We start from the raw sequence: 15,194 nt of genomic DNA, 5'->3' as shown, positions 1-15,194 counted from the left end.
TAGATATAATATAGAAAATTTTTGTGTAAATGAAACAAACGAATTTTCTATCATCCAAATTTATGGTATTTTCATTCTACATGTATTCATATAATTGGATTACAACAAAATGCTTTAATATGGAAGATTCAATTAAAACCCAAAAATATATGATAATCATATAATAAAAGGTGCAATCAAACAAAAGAAAGAAAAAGAAAAATGGAGTAGAAACTTAAAAAGAGTCCAAAATGTGTACTCCACAAGCCAAGGTGTGATGTGACTTGTGAGGTCATTGTATGATTTGCATTGGTCTTCCCTTTAGAAATATCTACCTACACAAATCCATAACGCAATCTAAAGTCAAAATCAATAGAAAAGAGAAGATAAGTTTAAGGGGCCCCAAATGTACAATCTTTTGCGAAGCCAGCCAGCCAGGTTCTGAAACCAAACATATTCTCAAACAGGTGGTGGGCAACGGATAACAACCAAACCAAGCCACGCGGTAGGAGTGGCCCTGCAGTAGCGGGACACACCCAAAACCTCAGTCCTACAAAAATATCTTGATGGGAGAAAGAAAGAAGGGAGTCAAAGGATTTAATGTACCCTTCTCGTTTTTTTCTCTATTTGGTAAATTTTTCTTACTTCATCCATTAAATTTCCACCCCATAAATTTTAAAGATATATATCCACGATTAAAAGATCATGTGTTGAAATGTTCACTCCTACATATTGTTGTACTAAAATATTATGAAGTTACAACTTATCGATTGTTGCAAGGCAAGGCGATTGACCCACAGAGAAGAGAAGAAAGAAGAGAAGTTAAAAGTGGTCCGGCGCGGTGGGGCTTGTGTAAGATGTAGTTGCAGTTTACAGTGATGAGGATTGAGGAATCAACCTGAAGCTGAACCACCGCCCCTCCTTTCTTTTTGGTATAAAACATTTTTCGCTTTCCTCTCTCACTGCCTTCGCTATTCTATTCCTTCATTCCTTCTCACTTAATCCTATCCTCTATCGCCACCAAAATATCTTGCAGCATCCTCTTGGATCAGATTACAACTTGGATTCTTCTGAGTACAACGAATATATGTCGAGATTGAAGATTGAACCTTCGATTTTGTCAATAATGAATAAACCACCGCTCGATTCAAAAATTTAAGTAGATAGATTAGATAAATTTAATTTATATATTGAATATGAAACAGACTTAAATGAGTAAGATGTCTAAATCGTTGAGCGTAAGCTCATATTGACATTAATAGTTGAGTTGAACTACAATAACTTTTAATAATTTTTAAGTTTTAAGAGTATAATTGTGAAGCCAAACGAGAACTTAACCCCATCATAAACAAACAAAATTGTACAATTGTACGTTGTTAACATGGCCCTCAAATTGCATCCTTCTATTTTTTGATCGGATGCTTGAATTAATTTGTGGGGTTCTATCTTCATTAGATATCCTATAAAATTAAATTTTCCATACTTTATCAATTTAAACTTTTTAGTTTATTGGTGATTGAATATGTTTAAAATGGTAATTTAGTTTATTTTTTTCTCTCTATATTTTTTAGTTTTTATTTTAATGATATATGGTCTTTGAAGTTTTATACTTGTTCTATTTCGGTGTTTCAACTTCAAGATCAGATTATGTTTTAATTTCGTTGCTTAGAAAACCATTTTAATATGTTTGCCATGGATTCTTTTAAATAACTTATTTAACAAAACCCTAACACATGCATGTATTTTGTTCATTTACATTATTATTAATAGATAGTCGGCCAATAAAAAAACAAGTGTTTAAAGTAAAAAGTAAAAAGTTGAGTTTCCACTGCAACAAATTGAGCGTATGGCGGTTTAAACTTTCGACCTCAAATAAATGAATAGATGTCATTTAGCGAAGCTCATGTTTGACAATTTCTAAATGTACTAAGTTATTGTTAGAGTTATTAATTAAAAACTAACAATAAGATATGAAATACTTTTTTTAAATGTTAAAAATTTTAATCTATTGTTATTTTTGGACAATAATTTAATTGGTTTTCAATGTATGCAAGTCGAGGATAGAGTTGGTATAGATATATAGGAACAACGTAGGGTCAAAACAGCCACTGTACAATGGTACCTAAAAGTTAGCCACAGATAGGCTTGTGAAATAGATTATTGAGCATTATATAAACTAGAGCTCAACTTAATTATTGCTTTGTCAAAAAGAAAAAAAAAAACCTTAATTATTGCAGCCCCAAGAAAAAGTCCTCTTATTTATTTAACTCATTTTTCCAATTTCACAATAGAATTTTTAATAGTTGGATTTTTCCAATTCTTCCGTAACAAATTTTAATCCATTGGTATATTTTTCAGTACTCTATGTGACAGTTTTGCCCTTCTCACTACTGTGTGGCTTTGTACTACTCAATATTCTATTCGTCATTTAAAAAGTCTTTTGATATTTAAATTTTTAAATATTTTGATTTGGTATTTTGTCTAGCCTTTAAATTTTTAATGCTTGTCTGATTAATTTTTATAGTATATATTTAAAGAAAAAGATGGTATCACATAAATTTGTATTTAAATCACATGTGAAAGTCTAATCTTAAACTTTAAAAGAGTGAGAGAGAGAAAATTTTCACATCATTATGTATTTTTAAAATGTCACAATTATTTTTTGAAATATAACATAATTTTAACTTTTATAAGCGTATTCTACCTGATTTCATGGTTAATGGATTGATGTAATTTTAGTATTTGATGTCAAAGCTGAGTGATAAAATAAATGATGAAACAAGAGAGAGAGAGAGAGAGAGAGAGAAGCAGTTAATGATGTATGGGACCAGAAAACGTGGGTGTTGACTCCAGAGCGGATTGTAAATCATGAGTCCCCACAATCCACCGACAAGGTAGCAAAACAAGAAGATTCCCCCTTTATTTTATTACCTACAGTCCCACTAAATTTATTTGCATCATTTTTCATTATTTGCCTATTTATTTAATGGTCTCGATTTAATCTCAATTTCACTTTTATAATTCGGTCAAGTTAAACAAATTAAGTAGCCATTTTGACTTGCCTCACCGTGATTTAGTACTAAGTATAATACAGAGACATAAACTAAAACTTTCAATTAACAGGATTAAAAGGGAAAAAAAAGCAACCTTATTTTGGAAGGGTGGGACATGGTGGGAGGGGCGGCAGGGCCAGGGTCCGGGCCTTTGGACCTCACCGGGCTGCTCCTCCGTACACCGGCAAGGCGTGATTCCCTGTCTACTTCCCTCTCTCTCTCTCTCTGTTTTCTCTTGACGTGGGGACTATGAAACTCTGCGGTGCATTGTTTTCTACCACATAAAAAAATAATAATAAAATCTAAAATATTTTTAAACATACCAAGTCCCAGAATCTTAACTTATTGTTTATTGTTACGCAATACGCATTATCATTACAACCCCACGGAGGGACCCCAACAGAGAATCTCCAGATATTCTTCCCCTATTAAGCCCAAAATCCATTTACATTTTTAGAAGCGCATATTTTCCTCTCTTTTTTTTTCATTTTTCTAAAATATCAAGGAGATAGCTAATTCAGAATAAGGTTTCAAAACCCCATCTATTCAAGTAAAGTATAAGGTTTCAAAACAAATTCAGAACAGAGATTAATTGATGATATAGCATGTATCTAGCTATTTATGCAAAGTTTAAGAAACCAAAACACAAGTGTTTAAAGAAAGTGCATGAACTAAAAATAGGATTGAAGCGTGAGAGGTCGGGCCCAGCGAGGGGTAAATTTAAATACACCCACGTGGGAAGACACAATGGTCGGCCATACATAATGAATCAATGATCTCGCTCGTTTCCCTTTGCCGGTTTGGATTCAACATTACAACTCATTCCCAACTTTAATTTGCTCCTTCCAAATCCAAAATAAAATATACATACCATATAGTACACTTATTCTCATCATCTTCACCTGCTCTCCTAATAATCCTTTTACATTATTGACTTCATTCAAGTCTTCTTTATTGGGATTCAGCTAATTGCTCTACACTAATGGCAATAAATATATTTCCCTTTTTTCTTGAGGCAAAAGAAATATATTTCCCCCTCTTTTCAACTTCTAATACCAATACGTTGCATGCAAAAAACCATTTTGAGGGGTAGTTTGAAAATTCATAACCTGGGTTAGACATTTATACCTTTCCTATAGGTTGTTGCATGTCCGACATTGATGATATAATATTAGAAATAAAGATATGACAAAATGTATATTTGTTTTTCATTGATATAGCAAATTTCTTTTATATTTACAAAAACAATATAACTAGTTTTTGATAATTTATTGAATTATAACATGTTTCATTCAACTCTATTTTGCTTAATAATATCATCGCAAGTTAAGAAGTAGATATTTAAATATACAAATATAACATATGAGTTCATATTGCCTGACCAATTGAGTTATATATTTGTATAATAGTTTTGTTTTCTATTTCCATCTTTTTTTTATATATAATACTCTAATTGTGACTTATTGAATTATATTTGACAAATACATGTCTCATTCTTAATGCCAAATAGTGTGTGTTTGGATTAGTAATTTTTAACTTCTAACTAAGCTATTTAAGTATATCAAATTATAAGTTGGATCATTTTAAACTTTTAGAATTTATGTTTATTTAGTTTCTCAAATTGAAAAATAATGTATATAATAGAACTATTGAATTTTCAATTTTATATATGATAGATATTTGTTAGTAAATTGTTTAACACTTACCTAAAATTTTAATGTTGTATCATTTAAGAATCATATAGGACCTAGTCTATCAAATGCCTCGCACAAGCTTTTAAGTTAATAGATTTAAAATAGATATAGATACGAAATTAAAAATTTTAAAAACATATTAATAACATTTAAAAAAAAAAGACTAAATTGTGATACATTCACAAAGATTTTGAGACATGTTATAAATTTTTTAATAGTACCGTGACTAATTAAATGGACACGGTTACAGACAACACTAACATCTCCATATATATTTTTACAATGGTATAATATTTATCATTGCATAAACTCTGTGTGAATTTGTTTTTTTTTTTGTTTCATTGAAAATGCTTAACAAGTCATACCGAACGAAGATAGCTTCCTTCTAATATAATAGTGATATTTCATTTTGTATAATATAATAGTGATATTTCATTTTGTATAACTGATGTAAGATATATTGTTCGTATTTCTAACCGTCTCAGATTTAAAATTTTAATCGTTAATCTATATGTATTTCTTTTAATTTAGTATTCAATAAAATTGAATAATTATTTGAAATATGAATAAATAGTTTAATTTATGAAGTTCCAACAATATTTATTGAATGACGATATGGGTAAAGACACAATTGCTATTTGTGAAATTGTGACGTTTAAACTATGTTATCCATAATGATTTACAGTAGTCAGATTCTCCATATGGATGTGAAACTTTTTGTACCTCAACATTATTTTCACTTTTCAATTATTAAATATAGAAAATAGACAATAATTTTGAAGAAAAAACAAGAAAATGCAGCTCCATCTCATTATTTTGTTTTGGACCATTATTCATAGAAGTAAACTTATATTGTACGGCCATTATCGAGTTGTCGGTGGGCCCTAGCATCGCAATCTTTATCTTAATGGGTAATAATTATCTGACATTTATTTCCCAAATACATTAAAATAATCGACAGATATAATATAAGATTCTAATACATATAATTGAGACAACTGTTTCCGTGACATATAATTCTCCTTTGCATGTGAGTCCCCTTTGTCTATATAATTTCCATCATCATTTTCTTTCTTGTTTTTATAACTTTATAAAATAGCTTAAATGGGCGATGCTACTAAGAAAATCTCCAATTCATTCATTTATTTTATTTTAATACTTCATATATCTAGTATGAATTTTAGAAAATCGAGACTGGAAAGGGATTTTAAAACGTTTTAAAGGCTATTTTTATGTAATTTGATTTTAAATCTGTGGTTAATTTTTAAAATATTAAATATATATTGTGGTCTGTAAGGGATTTTTAAAAGCAGGAATAATATTAAAATTATTTGTTTAAAAATAAAGGGGTATTTTTTTGGTTGAAATTATCTACTCAATAGATGATCTTATGCTAACTTCTTCTTACTTTATACGATTTTTTGATGTAATCATCTGCCAAATAATAAACAATTAAAATTTTCAAAGTAAGTAATATATTTTCAAAATAGTCGGAGAGCATCATATTGTTTTAAACAAATTAAATGTGTGACATTTCTTTTTATAGAAAGATCCAATAAAGTCGTTATCAAAATTAGGCTAAAAGTATCAAGCCCAAAATAAAATACGTAGAGAGGAAAAAATAAATAAATAAAAGGTTAAGGAGGAGAAGTCCATGTGAATTATATATACCAAGTACTTGGAATCTCGTGCACTGCTGGTGTTGCCTATTTCTGAAGCATATCTTTCACGAAACTTGAAGGAGATTGGCTGGAATCTGACCCCAGACATCGCAGAACTTGGGTACGTTCCTGTTCCTGCTCCTGTTCTTGTTCCTCAGTGGGTAAAAGAGAGAGAATCTTTAGTTTTAGTTCAAATTATTTTCCTCTTTCTTTCTTTATTTATTTAGTAGCGATTGGGGGAATGGTGGAGTCCTCCATGTTCGATCTTTCTCTGTTCAAACGGATTAAGATCATTTTACCTCCGAAACTGGAGCTCAAACTCGTGGGAGAAGATAATGAAGCTGTTTCTTCTTTTTTTTCTTCTTCCCCCCTCTTTATCTTAGCTTCTGCCTTCTTTTGCAGTCTCCTGAAAATGGACATACATGCGAAATTCTGTAATTCGGTCAGCTGATCGGCCGTTGGGATTACGGATTGTTTCAGGTAATTCCGAAGGGTTTTTTTTTTCGCGTTTTTTTTCAGATAGGATGTTATATAAGCAGTTCCTGTTCGTTTTTGTTCCTCTCTTGATCGATCTGCGTGTTTAATTCGAGCTTTGATTCAATTTCGACATTGTAATTTTCAATTAGCTAGGGGCGATTTTGTTTGAATCTTCATCTGGTTTCAATGTAAAACAGAGTTTCTACGAAAGCGACTTCTTATCCTATGGAACGATTATTTTTGGAGCGCATTAAGTGCTCGATGTAATGACCGAATGAGAAATGGATATTTAGGATAGCAAACAAAAGACCAAATGAAAAGGCTGAATCACAAGTTTTTCATTTAATTCTTACTGCCTGTTTTATCCTCATTATTATACCTGCTGAATTCCCAACTCGTAATGGGCGTTTCTGGCCAGTGGTTACGAAGGAAATAAATTTATCGAACTCGATACATTTGGATTGATGATTCTTGAGGCAAAAATTTAGAAGCAGATTCTGAATCTCTGACCAAGTTTCTTGGTTTGTTTAATTCACTTTTTTTCAGACTACTTTGGGGATTCGAGATTAAAGACTGCATCTGGTAAGAAAAAGGGGCTGAAATCCCAATGGAAAAGCTGCCCAAGGCATATGAAAAGGAGTACATGAGGATGGCCATGTTAAAACATGAAGAAACATTCAAACAACAGGTATTTTTTTTTTTTTTTTTCCAATTCTGATCTTCAATTTTCCAAAAACACCCATGCAGTTGTTGAACAGTTAAAGATGCATCTCTTCATTTTGGACCACAGATTTTTCCCAATCTGGCCATCTTAATAAGAACTGAGGAATCCTACTGGTTCAATAATTTTGATAGTTCTTTTTTCCCCTTTTCTTTTAATGGTAATTGTTAAATATGGGTGTTCTGAATTTCTTATGGTTCGATCTGAGAAGAGTGCGGTGGGTACATTTTAAGTGAGAAAAAGATTAAGATTTGTGGTAGCAGGGCAACGGAGGGATCGGATCGATAGTTAATTTTTCATTTAGGGTTTTTGACACATATGTCATATTTTTGTATGGGCTACATAAAAAATTTCTTATACCAATTTTTTTTTTATCATATTAAAATTTTCTCAGTCCATGTTTTTTCCCCATGAGAGCTATTTAGGTGAATTCCTACTTGTTATTATTCTGTAGTGTTTTGACATGCTTTTCAAGTGCTTATTAGAGTGCTAGAAGCATTTTTTACCAAATTGGTAATATCTCTTTGAAATTTTAAAGATGGGTTAACGACTTTTAACTGATCAAAAGCACTTTCAAAACTTTCAATAATAAAAAATAGTTTAATAAATTCTAAAAATAGATTAAAGAAACGCTCAAAAAACTTTTAATTTTTAAACCAAACATTTAATTAGTTTTCTTCCGAGAGTGCTTAGTTTAACTCATATTAGACACACTCTTAATCTACCTTCATTTGGTAATTGCCATTTTATCCCTGATTTTTATAACATTACTTTTGTTTTCACCTTTAATCTATTGTTATTTTAATTTAATTGAGCGATTATGAAGCCATCTTAACTGTAGCTGTTCTGAGCCTGGGAAGACATATTATTGCAGGTACATGAACTTCATCGGCTATATCGAACCCAAAAGACATTGATGAAAAACGTAGAGAAAAGCAGGCAAAATCAAAATGGATGGAATTCAGAGAGTTGGGACAAAAGGAATGAGATATGTTTCAGACAAATTTATGAACAGGATGCAAAAAGTTACTACAAATCAACTCACACGACCAAACTAGATTTGGAACAGCCCGCTGAAGACGAAGAACCAGAATTCAACAACAATGGAGTTCTGCAGATCATAAACGAGAATGAAATCGAACTAACTCTAGGGCCTTCAAGTTACAATACTTCAGATTCAGGAGTAACCCTCTCTTCTTCTTCAACAGGGTCCAGCCATGAGGGAAGACGTGGGGATTCAAAGCAAGTTAAAGGTCAAGAAATGGAGGTTTTGGGGGCAACTGAAACTTCCTCAGGCTACCAAAATAATGCAAGTAATAGGGAAGACAGGAAGATCCTAGATTACCCTCCTTGGCTTTTTCAAGTTGTGAGCCTTAACATGACTTAATTTTCAAGGTATAAAAAAAAAAAAATTCCCCATTCATTTCAATCAAATATTTTATGAGAACATCTTCTTTGGGTTGCTTCTCATTGACTAATCAACAGGGTGATTGGTGTTTAGTTGTATTGAGCTTTCTTCTTCTTCATCTCTTGCTTGTATATTGAGGTGTTGATGTGTATTCATTTGTAAAGTTTAACTTTGGGGGAAAAATCGCTTTGAATTTGAAGCTATATGATTAATGTGAATTGGAGACGAAGCATGGGTTTAACAGAAAAAATATAAGTTTATATTATTATCGGCTAAAAGAAATAAAGTTGATAGAGACTGAGATTTTATCGATTCAAGTTGTTGGAAGAATAGTACAATCAGTGGCAGATTCTCATCATAGTTTAGTAAGTGAATGGCTTTCTAAAAATCTAATCGTTTTCTTTTTAATGCATTTTAATTTTAGCAAAGAAAAAGAAAACAGTATTGTGAAGTCTTCGTACTTAAAAAAAAAGGATCTCATCCGAAGCCTATAGTACAGATTTGAACTATACGTTAATCTGGGAAAAGGAATTTCTACTTCTACCATACGTACAGGTATCTCAAGTCCTTTTTGTCAATTTATGAATTGATGTGATAAGAGATAAATGCTGACAAATTTTCTTGGAGGAATTTGGAAATTTGTAAAAATAAAAAGGGTACTAATTTCATTTTTTTAGTACATATTCGAATTCACTGTCTTTTGATTGCAAATAAATGTGTTAATTCGTTGAGCTATAAGGTTAGCCGTACTTATTCTGTTTAAATCTAATAATATTAGTTGAATTGGTAAATTTTAGGTAATTTAATATGGAGGTATTTTTCGATGCATCTCGTTAGAAGAGTGGTCTGAGGAGATCGATTTGTTGGTTCAAAAGGAGACTATTCCTCTTTCTTTCGCTCAAGTTTTGTTTAAGTTTTGTTTGTTTCATCCTTTATTCTAAAATAAAAACATAAAATACAAAAAAACATGGAGGCATTTTTATAAATAGCATGAAATAAATAATTTTTATTGGAGTTTAGTAACATTAGATTAATTGGTAAAATTTAGATCATTTAATATGAAAACATTTTTATAAATAGCATAAAATAAATAGCAATCTCAAATATAAAATAAGATACAATAAAAAGGTCACACTTATACTATGTTAAAAGAAAAATGAAATTTTGTGATATATTTTAAAATAGATGTGAAATTTAGGCTATAAAGTGGTTTTTGTTCTTTAATATTTTGGTTTAAATGGTATATTTTTCACCAACTTTTATTTTTATATTATTTGATTATTAAACCTGTAGATGTAGCTCAAATTATATATTGATTATTTAACTTTACGTTTATGTTATTTTGCTACAAAGACTTCTAAACAAACTTTGGACAAACATTAATTTTAGTCCTTACTATTAATTTCCAGTAAAATTTAACACAAATTTGACATCAATGTATCTTCTATCTATTTATGTTATAGATAGTTGAGGCGTATTTAAAGTCATGGGTATTTGTGTTGGTGTTGATTTTTAATAGAATTTATTTTATTATTAAATAATTTGGTAAAAAATTAACTATTGGATGAGGATAGATTTATAATATAAAGTTAAGGTTTTAAAATAAAACCATTGAAAGTAGAACAAATAAAATTGAAAGGATTAAAATAGAGTAATTGATGTGACAAGAATTTAAAACAATTATATTTAGACAATTATTTAATCATGAATTTCTTGGAGCAAAATAATTGTTTATTTCTTAGATAGAATTAATCCTTCCAAAATCATAGAGATTTGTAGATAGTAATTTGAGTGTCCACAAAACATTCATTTGTACTAAATAATTTCACCACAAATTTAAAAAATAGCTCTGTTCTAAATCCTAAATAAAATGGAAGCCTCCTTGTATTCTATCCAATTTCCAGACAGCCCCTTATAAATCTATAATTCGTTTTTCTAAATTACGGAAAACCCCTCGCAGAACTCCGAAATTGCTACTCCGCCACGCCTTATCCATTCCTCTTCTTCTCCCAACCCCTCCCAAAACCCTGCAACAAACGGCGAAAAATCCAGCCCAATAGGGAGGATTTCCCCATCCTCGAATCGGCAATGTGCAATTCCTTTTAACCGAAGTTCTTAATGCTCGGCCACCGACCTCACCGGAAAACCCACCCAGCGTTACCTTCTGTATCCATTACCAATGGAACTTTCTTCTTCTTTTGTACAACTCGCATCCCCTACTCCTAATTACTCTTTCTCGTCTTCCTTAACCCCATTTCATTTCAAAATTTACCCCAATAATCCCAGTTTCCCGAACCCCACGTCGGGAAATTTGCGTATTTTTGCCGTTGCAGTTGACCCACAGCAAGAACTGCCCAAAAACAACCCCCAGAGACTGCTCAAGGAGCTCGCGGAGCGAAAACGAGCTACTTCTCCGAAGAAGAGGGTGCCCCCAAGAAGGTTTATTCTTAGACCGCCATTAGATGATAAGAAGTTAGCGGAAAGGTTTCTCAATAGCCCTCAATTAACCCTCAAATCATTCCCATTATTGAGTTCTTGTTTGCCATCTTCGCGGCTTAACAATGCCGATAAAACTTGGATGGACGAGTACTTGCTCGAAGCCAAGCAGGCTCTTGGATACCCACTCGAGCCATCCGATAATTATGGAGACGACAATCCTGCGAAACAGTTTGACACTTTGTTGTACTTGGCCTTTCAGCATCCCTCGTGCGAGAGAACAAAGGCACGGCACATAAGATCGGGGCACTCAAGGCTACTGTTTTTGGGCCAATATGTACTCGAATTGGCGTTAGCAGAGTATTTTCTGCAGAGATATCCTAGGGAATCGCCGGGTCCAATGAGGGAGCGGGTTTTTGCGTTAATTGGGAAGAGGAGCCTCCCAAAGTGGATTAAAGCTGCCAGTTTACAGAATTTGATATTCCCATACGATGATATGGATAAGATGATCAGGAAGGACCGTGAACCACCTGTGAAGTAAGTTTGGTATTGTCTTTTCATTGGTCTTAATTCTTCTTGTTCCCGATCTGAAATGCTGCTATAAATGAGATATTTTGTAAGTAATCTTTCTTGGGTTTAAGTGATTGAAAATTTGTGCCATTGATGTATTAAGCCCATGTTAAGTTTGAGAGGCATTGCAAAATGCGAGATCATCAGAGTTAGAAGTACCAAATTCTTTAGGGAAGCTGATTATGCAATATGATGATAATGCATTGTATAATTGATTAGAATTAATGGGGTATAAGAGGCATTGGGAAGGTCACATTTGATTAGAGTGAAGTCAAAAGTGCAGTTAACTACATTCCTGCCCCTGGAAATCAAAAGTTAGGTTAGCTAAGTTGTGATGGTTGTAGGCACTGGTTGAAGACGAGGCTACATAAAACCAACCAGAGACAATTTCAAGCTAGTTGTCAGTGAAAATGTGGCACATAGCATTAATTTGAAGTTCTTTAGGATTTTTATAGGTGGCTTCGTGTTATGGGGTTGATTCTTTGTTGACCTCAACTTTTGAGGTCCTAGCACCACACGTTCTCTACTTGAACCTTGACCTGTGGGTTATGGACTCCTTCCACGAATCTGGCTTCCTTCCAAATTCATTGCTCCTTTGTAGAAACTTGTTTCCCCATCAATAAATCTAGTTTTTAACAACTTGGCTTTCCATTTGCCCCTTTTTGGAAAATCTGTTGATACCACCACTTGTCATGGGTTTGAACATGGGTTACAGAGTTGGCGCTCATGGGTCTGTCACATTTTGTAATGCCTGCCTTGATTATGCAACATGATGAGAAGTACTGCCCTATGACACTTGGTCTATGGTGGGACTTGGAAGATTGGATTTTGTGTACCCAGTTATGTACTTCCCATGGTCATGGTCTATCAAATTCACATTTTTTTATGGTACAGCATGTGCTAGGTTACTGTAGTGAAACATGTATTGTTAATTTTCTTTTTCCAAACTCTGGTTAACTTATGGGATGTTTGACCCAGTATAATTTTGTTTTCTTTTCCTTTCATTGAACCATGGTATTGTTTTCCCTTGTATTTCTGAGTGAACTATCTTACACTTAATTTTTAGATTAGTGACTCCAGGGAACTGAAACCCCTACAGTTTCCCTTTTCTAAATAGTTTGATTCAACTGATTATATAAAAAAATTTGAGTCTAAAAGCAATTTTCTTCAAGCAGATCTGTGTTCTGGGCATTGTTTGGGGCAATATACTTGTGTTTTGGAATGCCAGAAGTGTATCGGGTCCTTTTTGAGGTGTTTGGAATGGATCCAGATGCAGAGGAATGTGAACCGAGGTTACGTAGGCAACTTGAAGATGTAGATTATGTCTCTGTTGAATTTGAGGACAAAAAGATCAGCTGGCAAGATATGGTTGCCTATAAGGCAAGTTTCATGTTTATTCTTAATAGCACAGTGAACTATATTTTATGCTATTGTTTTCATCTTTTTTTTGGCATGAAATTGACTCTTGTGTTCATGTTTTCTTTCCCTCCTTCGTTTCTCTTCAGCCTCCCGAAGATGCTCTATTTGCACACCCTAGGCTCTTCAGAGCTTGTGTCCCACCTGGCATGCACAGATTCCGGGGAAATATATGGGATTACGATAGCCGACCACAAGTCATGCAAGCACTAGGATACCCTGTACCTGTTTCAGATAAAATTCCGGACATTACAGAAGCGAGGAACATTGAGCTCGGACTTGGGCTGCAGGTAGTTCTCCTCCCTCAAAGACATTACTTTTCTTTCCCCTCATTCGGAACCACATAATGATCATAGTACTTACATTCTCGATTTCGGTTTTTATTGTCTGATACTCTGTTGCCATGTTTATCAAAGCTGATGTCTGATTATGAGCTTAATTACATCTTAGGTGGGAAGGAGGAAAATTCAAACTTCTGTGTAATCTGTAACTTCTGCTTGATGTTTGATGTATATCTAATGGGTTTTAGTTAGCGATGTAAATTCTGTTAACCAGCATGATCAAGAATTATCTCAGTCAATTTCTTAAATGAAATGCAGCTCTGTTTTTTGCACCCATCAAAACACAAGTTTGAGCATCCTCGGTTCTGCTACGAACGATTAGAATACCTCGGCCAAAAGATCCAGGTAAGACCTTTCTTACATGTCTTAGGAGGAAACACTCCTTTGACTTTTTGTAAATCCCATCTACTTTTCACCCTTTATGTTTGGATCGAGAAGTTTATGGGGTCAATCCAACTGTGTTCATTCAAAGGATATCGTCATGGCTGAGAGACTGTTGATGAAGCATTTAGATGCTCCCGGAAAGTGGTTGCAGGAGAAGCACCGGCGATTGCTGATGAACAAGTTCTGCGGGCGGTATTTGAGGGAGAAGTATCTTCATAAACTCATCATCTATTCCGAAAAAGTTCAAGATGCATACGAGAACAATCGGAGGCTTCGAAACCCAGCTACCACGGCTGTTCAGCAAGCTCTTCATGGACTTTCTTATGCAGTTTATGGAAAGCCTGATGTTAGACGTCTCATGTTTGAGGTTTTTGACTTTGAGCAAATCCAACCTAAAGCCGTCTGAGAATCTACAAGGTAGATAATGCAATTGCAAACAATGGCAAAGAAGGGAAACGAAAAGGAGTTGTTTCTTCTATCCTCGCATTCAGCCTTCATTCTCTTCTCTGTAGAAGCAAGATCTTGATACATATAATTGAAGTAGATGTGACACAAGGCGATAAAGCTTGATGTGAAATATTTGTATTGTAATTTTTCTTTTAATTTTTTTTCAAATTTTACTTCAAATTAATTGCTCGGCCCTATAATAACTTGGCATTGAAAATTTTGTAGGATATTTAATTTGATAGCTCGATATCCTCTATAGTTGGAATTCCAATCCATGACATAAACGAATTTGACTTTTTTTTTTCTTTTTTTTTTAAGTCCGTGAGCGTGGAATTTGACCTTTTGATCGTTGATATGTATCTTAGCTGGTTAAGTTAGGTTTTGGTGGTTAATAAATTTGAATTTATAATTCAATTTTATATTGAGTATTTAGATTATATTTTACTGTGAATGGCAACTTGGGGGACAGTTTTAACATTTAAGAATTTTATTTTATTAGGAAAATTTTTAAATTTTGGTTGATATGTAACATTTTAATTATAAAAATTAAATTCATATTATTGTGGTTTTTTTAATAATTTTAAAGAATATTTATAAACCAATCTAT

General features: G+C 32.9%; 2 protein-coding genes across 3 annotated transcripts; both read left to right on the top strand.

Annotated features, from left to right (window-relative positions):
* Nucleotides 1-6,355: 6,355 nt before the first annotated feature.
* LOC111005359 (uncharacterized) lies at nt 6,356-9,111 on the top strand. Of its 2 annotated transcripts, XM_022276830.2 has the most exons (4): nt 6,356-6,508; nt 6,790-6,867; nt 7,411-7,552; nt 8,460-9,111. In XM_022276830.2, the coding sequence occupies exons 3-4, from the start codon at nt 7,472-7,474 to the stop codon at nt 8,970-8,972; spliced, it is 594 nt and encodes a 197-aa protein (XP_022132522.1). In that variant the 5' UTR covers nt 6,356-6,508; nt 6,790-6,867; nt 7,411-7,471; the 3' UTR covers nt 8,973-9,111. The 2 variants fall into 2 exon arrangements, with proteins under 2 accessions (XP_022132522.1, XP_022132523.1); XM_022276831.2 differs by lacking the exon at nt 6,356-6,508 and having other exon boundaries at nt 6,615-6,867.
* A 1,847-nt stretch (nt 9,112-10,958) lies between these two features.
* On the top strand, nt 10,959-14,858 carry LOC111005910 (Ribonuclease III family protein). The gene is made up of 5 exons (XM_022277597.2): nt 10,959-11,966; nt 13,175-13,379; nt 13,505-13,705; nt 14,015-14,101; nt 14,229-14,858. Exons 1-5 carry the CDS (start codon nt 11,173-11,175, stop codon nt 14,544-14,546), a joined length of 1,605 nt encoding a protein of 534 aa, XP_022133289.1. The 5' UTR covers nt 10,959-11,172; the 3' UTR covers nt 14,547-14,858.
* Nucleotides 14,859-15,194: the final 336 nt, after the last annotated feature.

Source organism: Momordica charantia (genome assembly GCF_013281855.1).
Source record: "Momordica charantia cultivar OHB3-1 chromosome 1 unlocalized genomic scaffold, Mcharantia_2.0 BLBB01000001.1, whole genome shotgun sequence".
NCBI lineage: Eukaryota > Viridiplantae > Streptophyta > Magnoliopsida > Cucurbitales > Cucurbitaceae > Momordica > Momordica charantia.
This window is presented reverse-complemented; position numbering and strand designations above follow the sequence as displayed.

What these genes read in the sequence shown, in the direction of transcription:
- LOC111005359 (XM_022276830.2), top strand. Translation starts at nt 7,472, where the DNA reads ATGGAAAAGCTGCCCAAGGCATATGAAAAGGAGTACATGAGGATGGCC. An exon ending in AAGAAACATTCAAACAACAG is followed by an intron (nt 7,553 to 8,459) that starts GTATTTTTTTTT and finishes ATATTATTGCAG; the next exon opens with GTACATGAACTTCATCGGCT.
- LOC111005910 (XM_022277597.2), top strand. Translation starts at nt 11,173, where the DNA reads ATGGAACTTTCTTCTTCTTTTGTACAACTCGCATCCCCTACTCCTAAT. An exon ending in AAGATATGGTTGCCTATAAG is followed by an intron (nt 13,380 to 13,504) that starts GCAAGTTTCATG and finishes GTTTCTCTTCAG; the next exon opens with CCTCCCGAAGATGCTCTATT. An exon ending in AGCTCGGACTTGGGCTGCAG is followed by an intron (nt 13,706 to 14,014) that starts GTAGTTCTCCTC and finishes AATGAAATGCAG; the next exon opens with CTCTGTTTTTTGCACCCATC.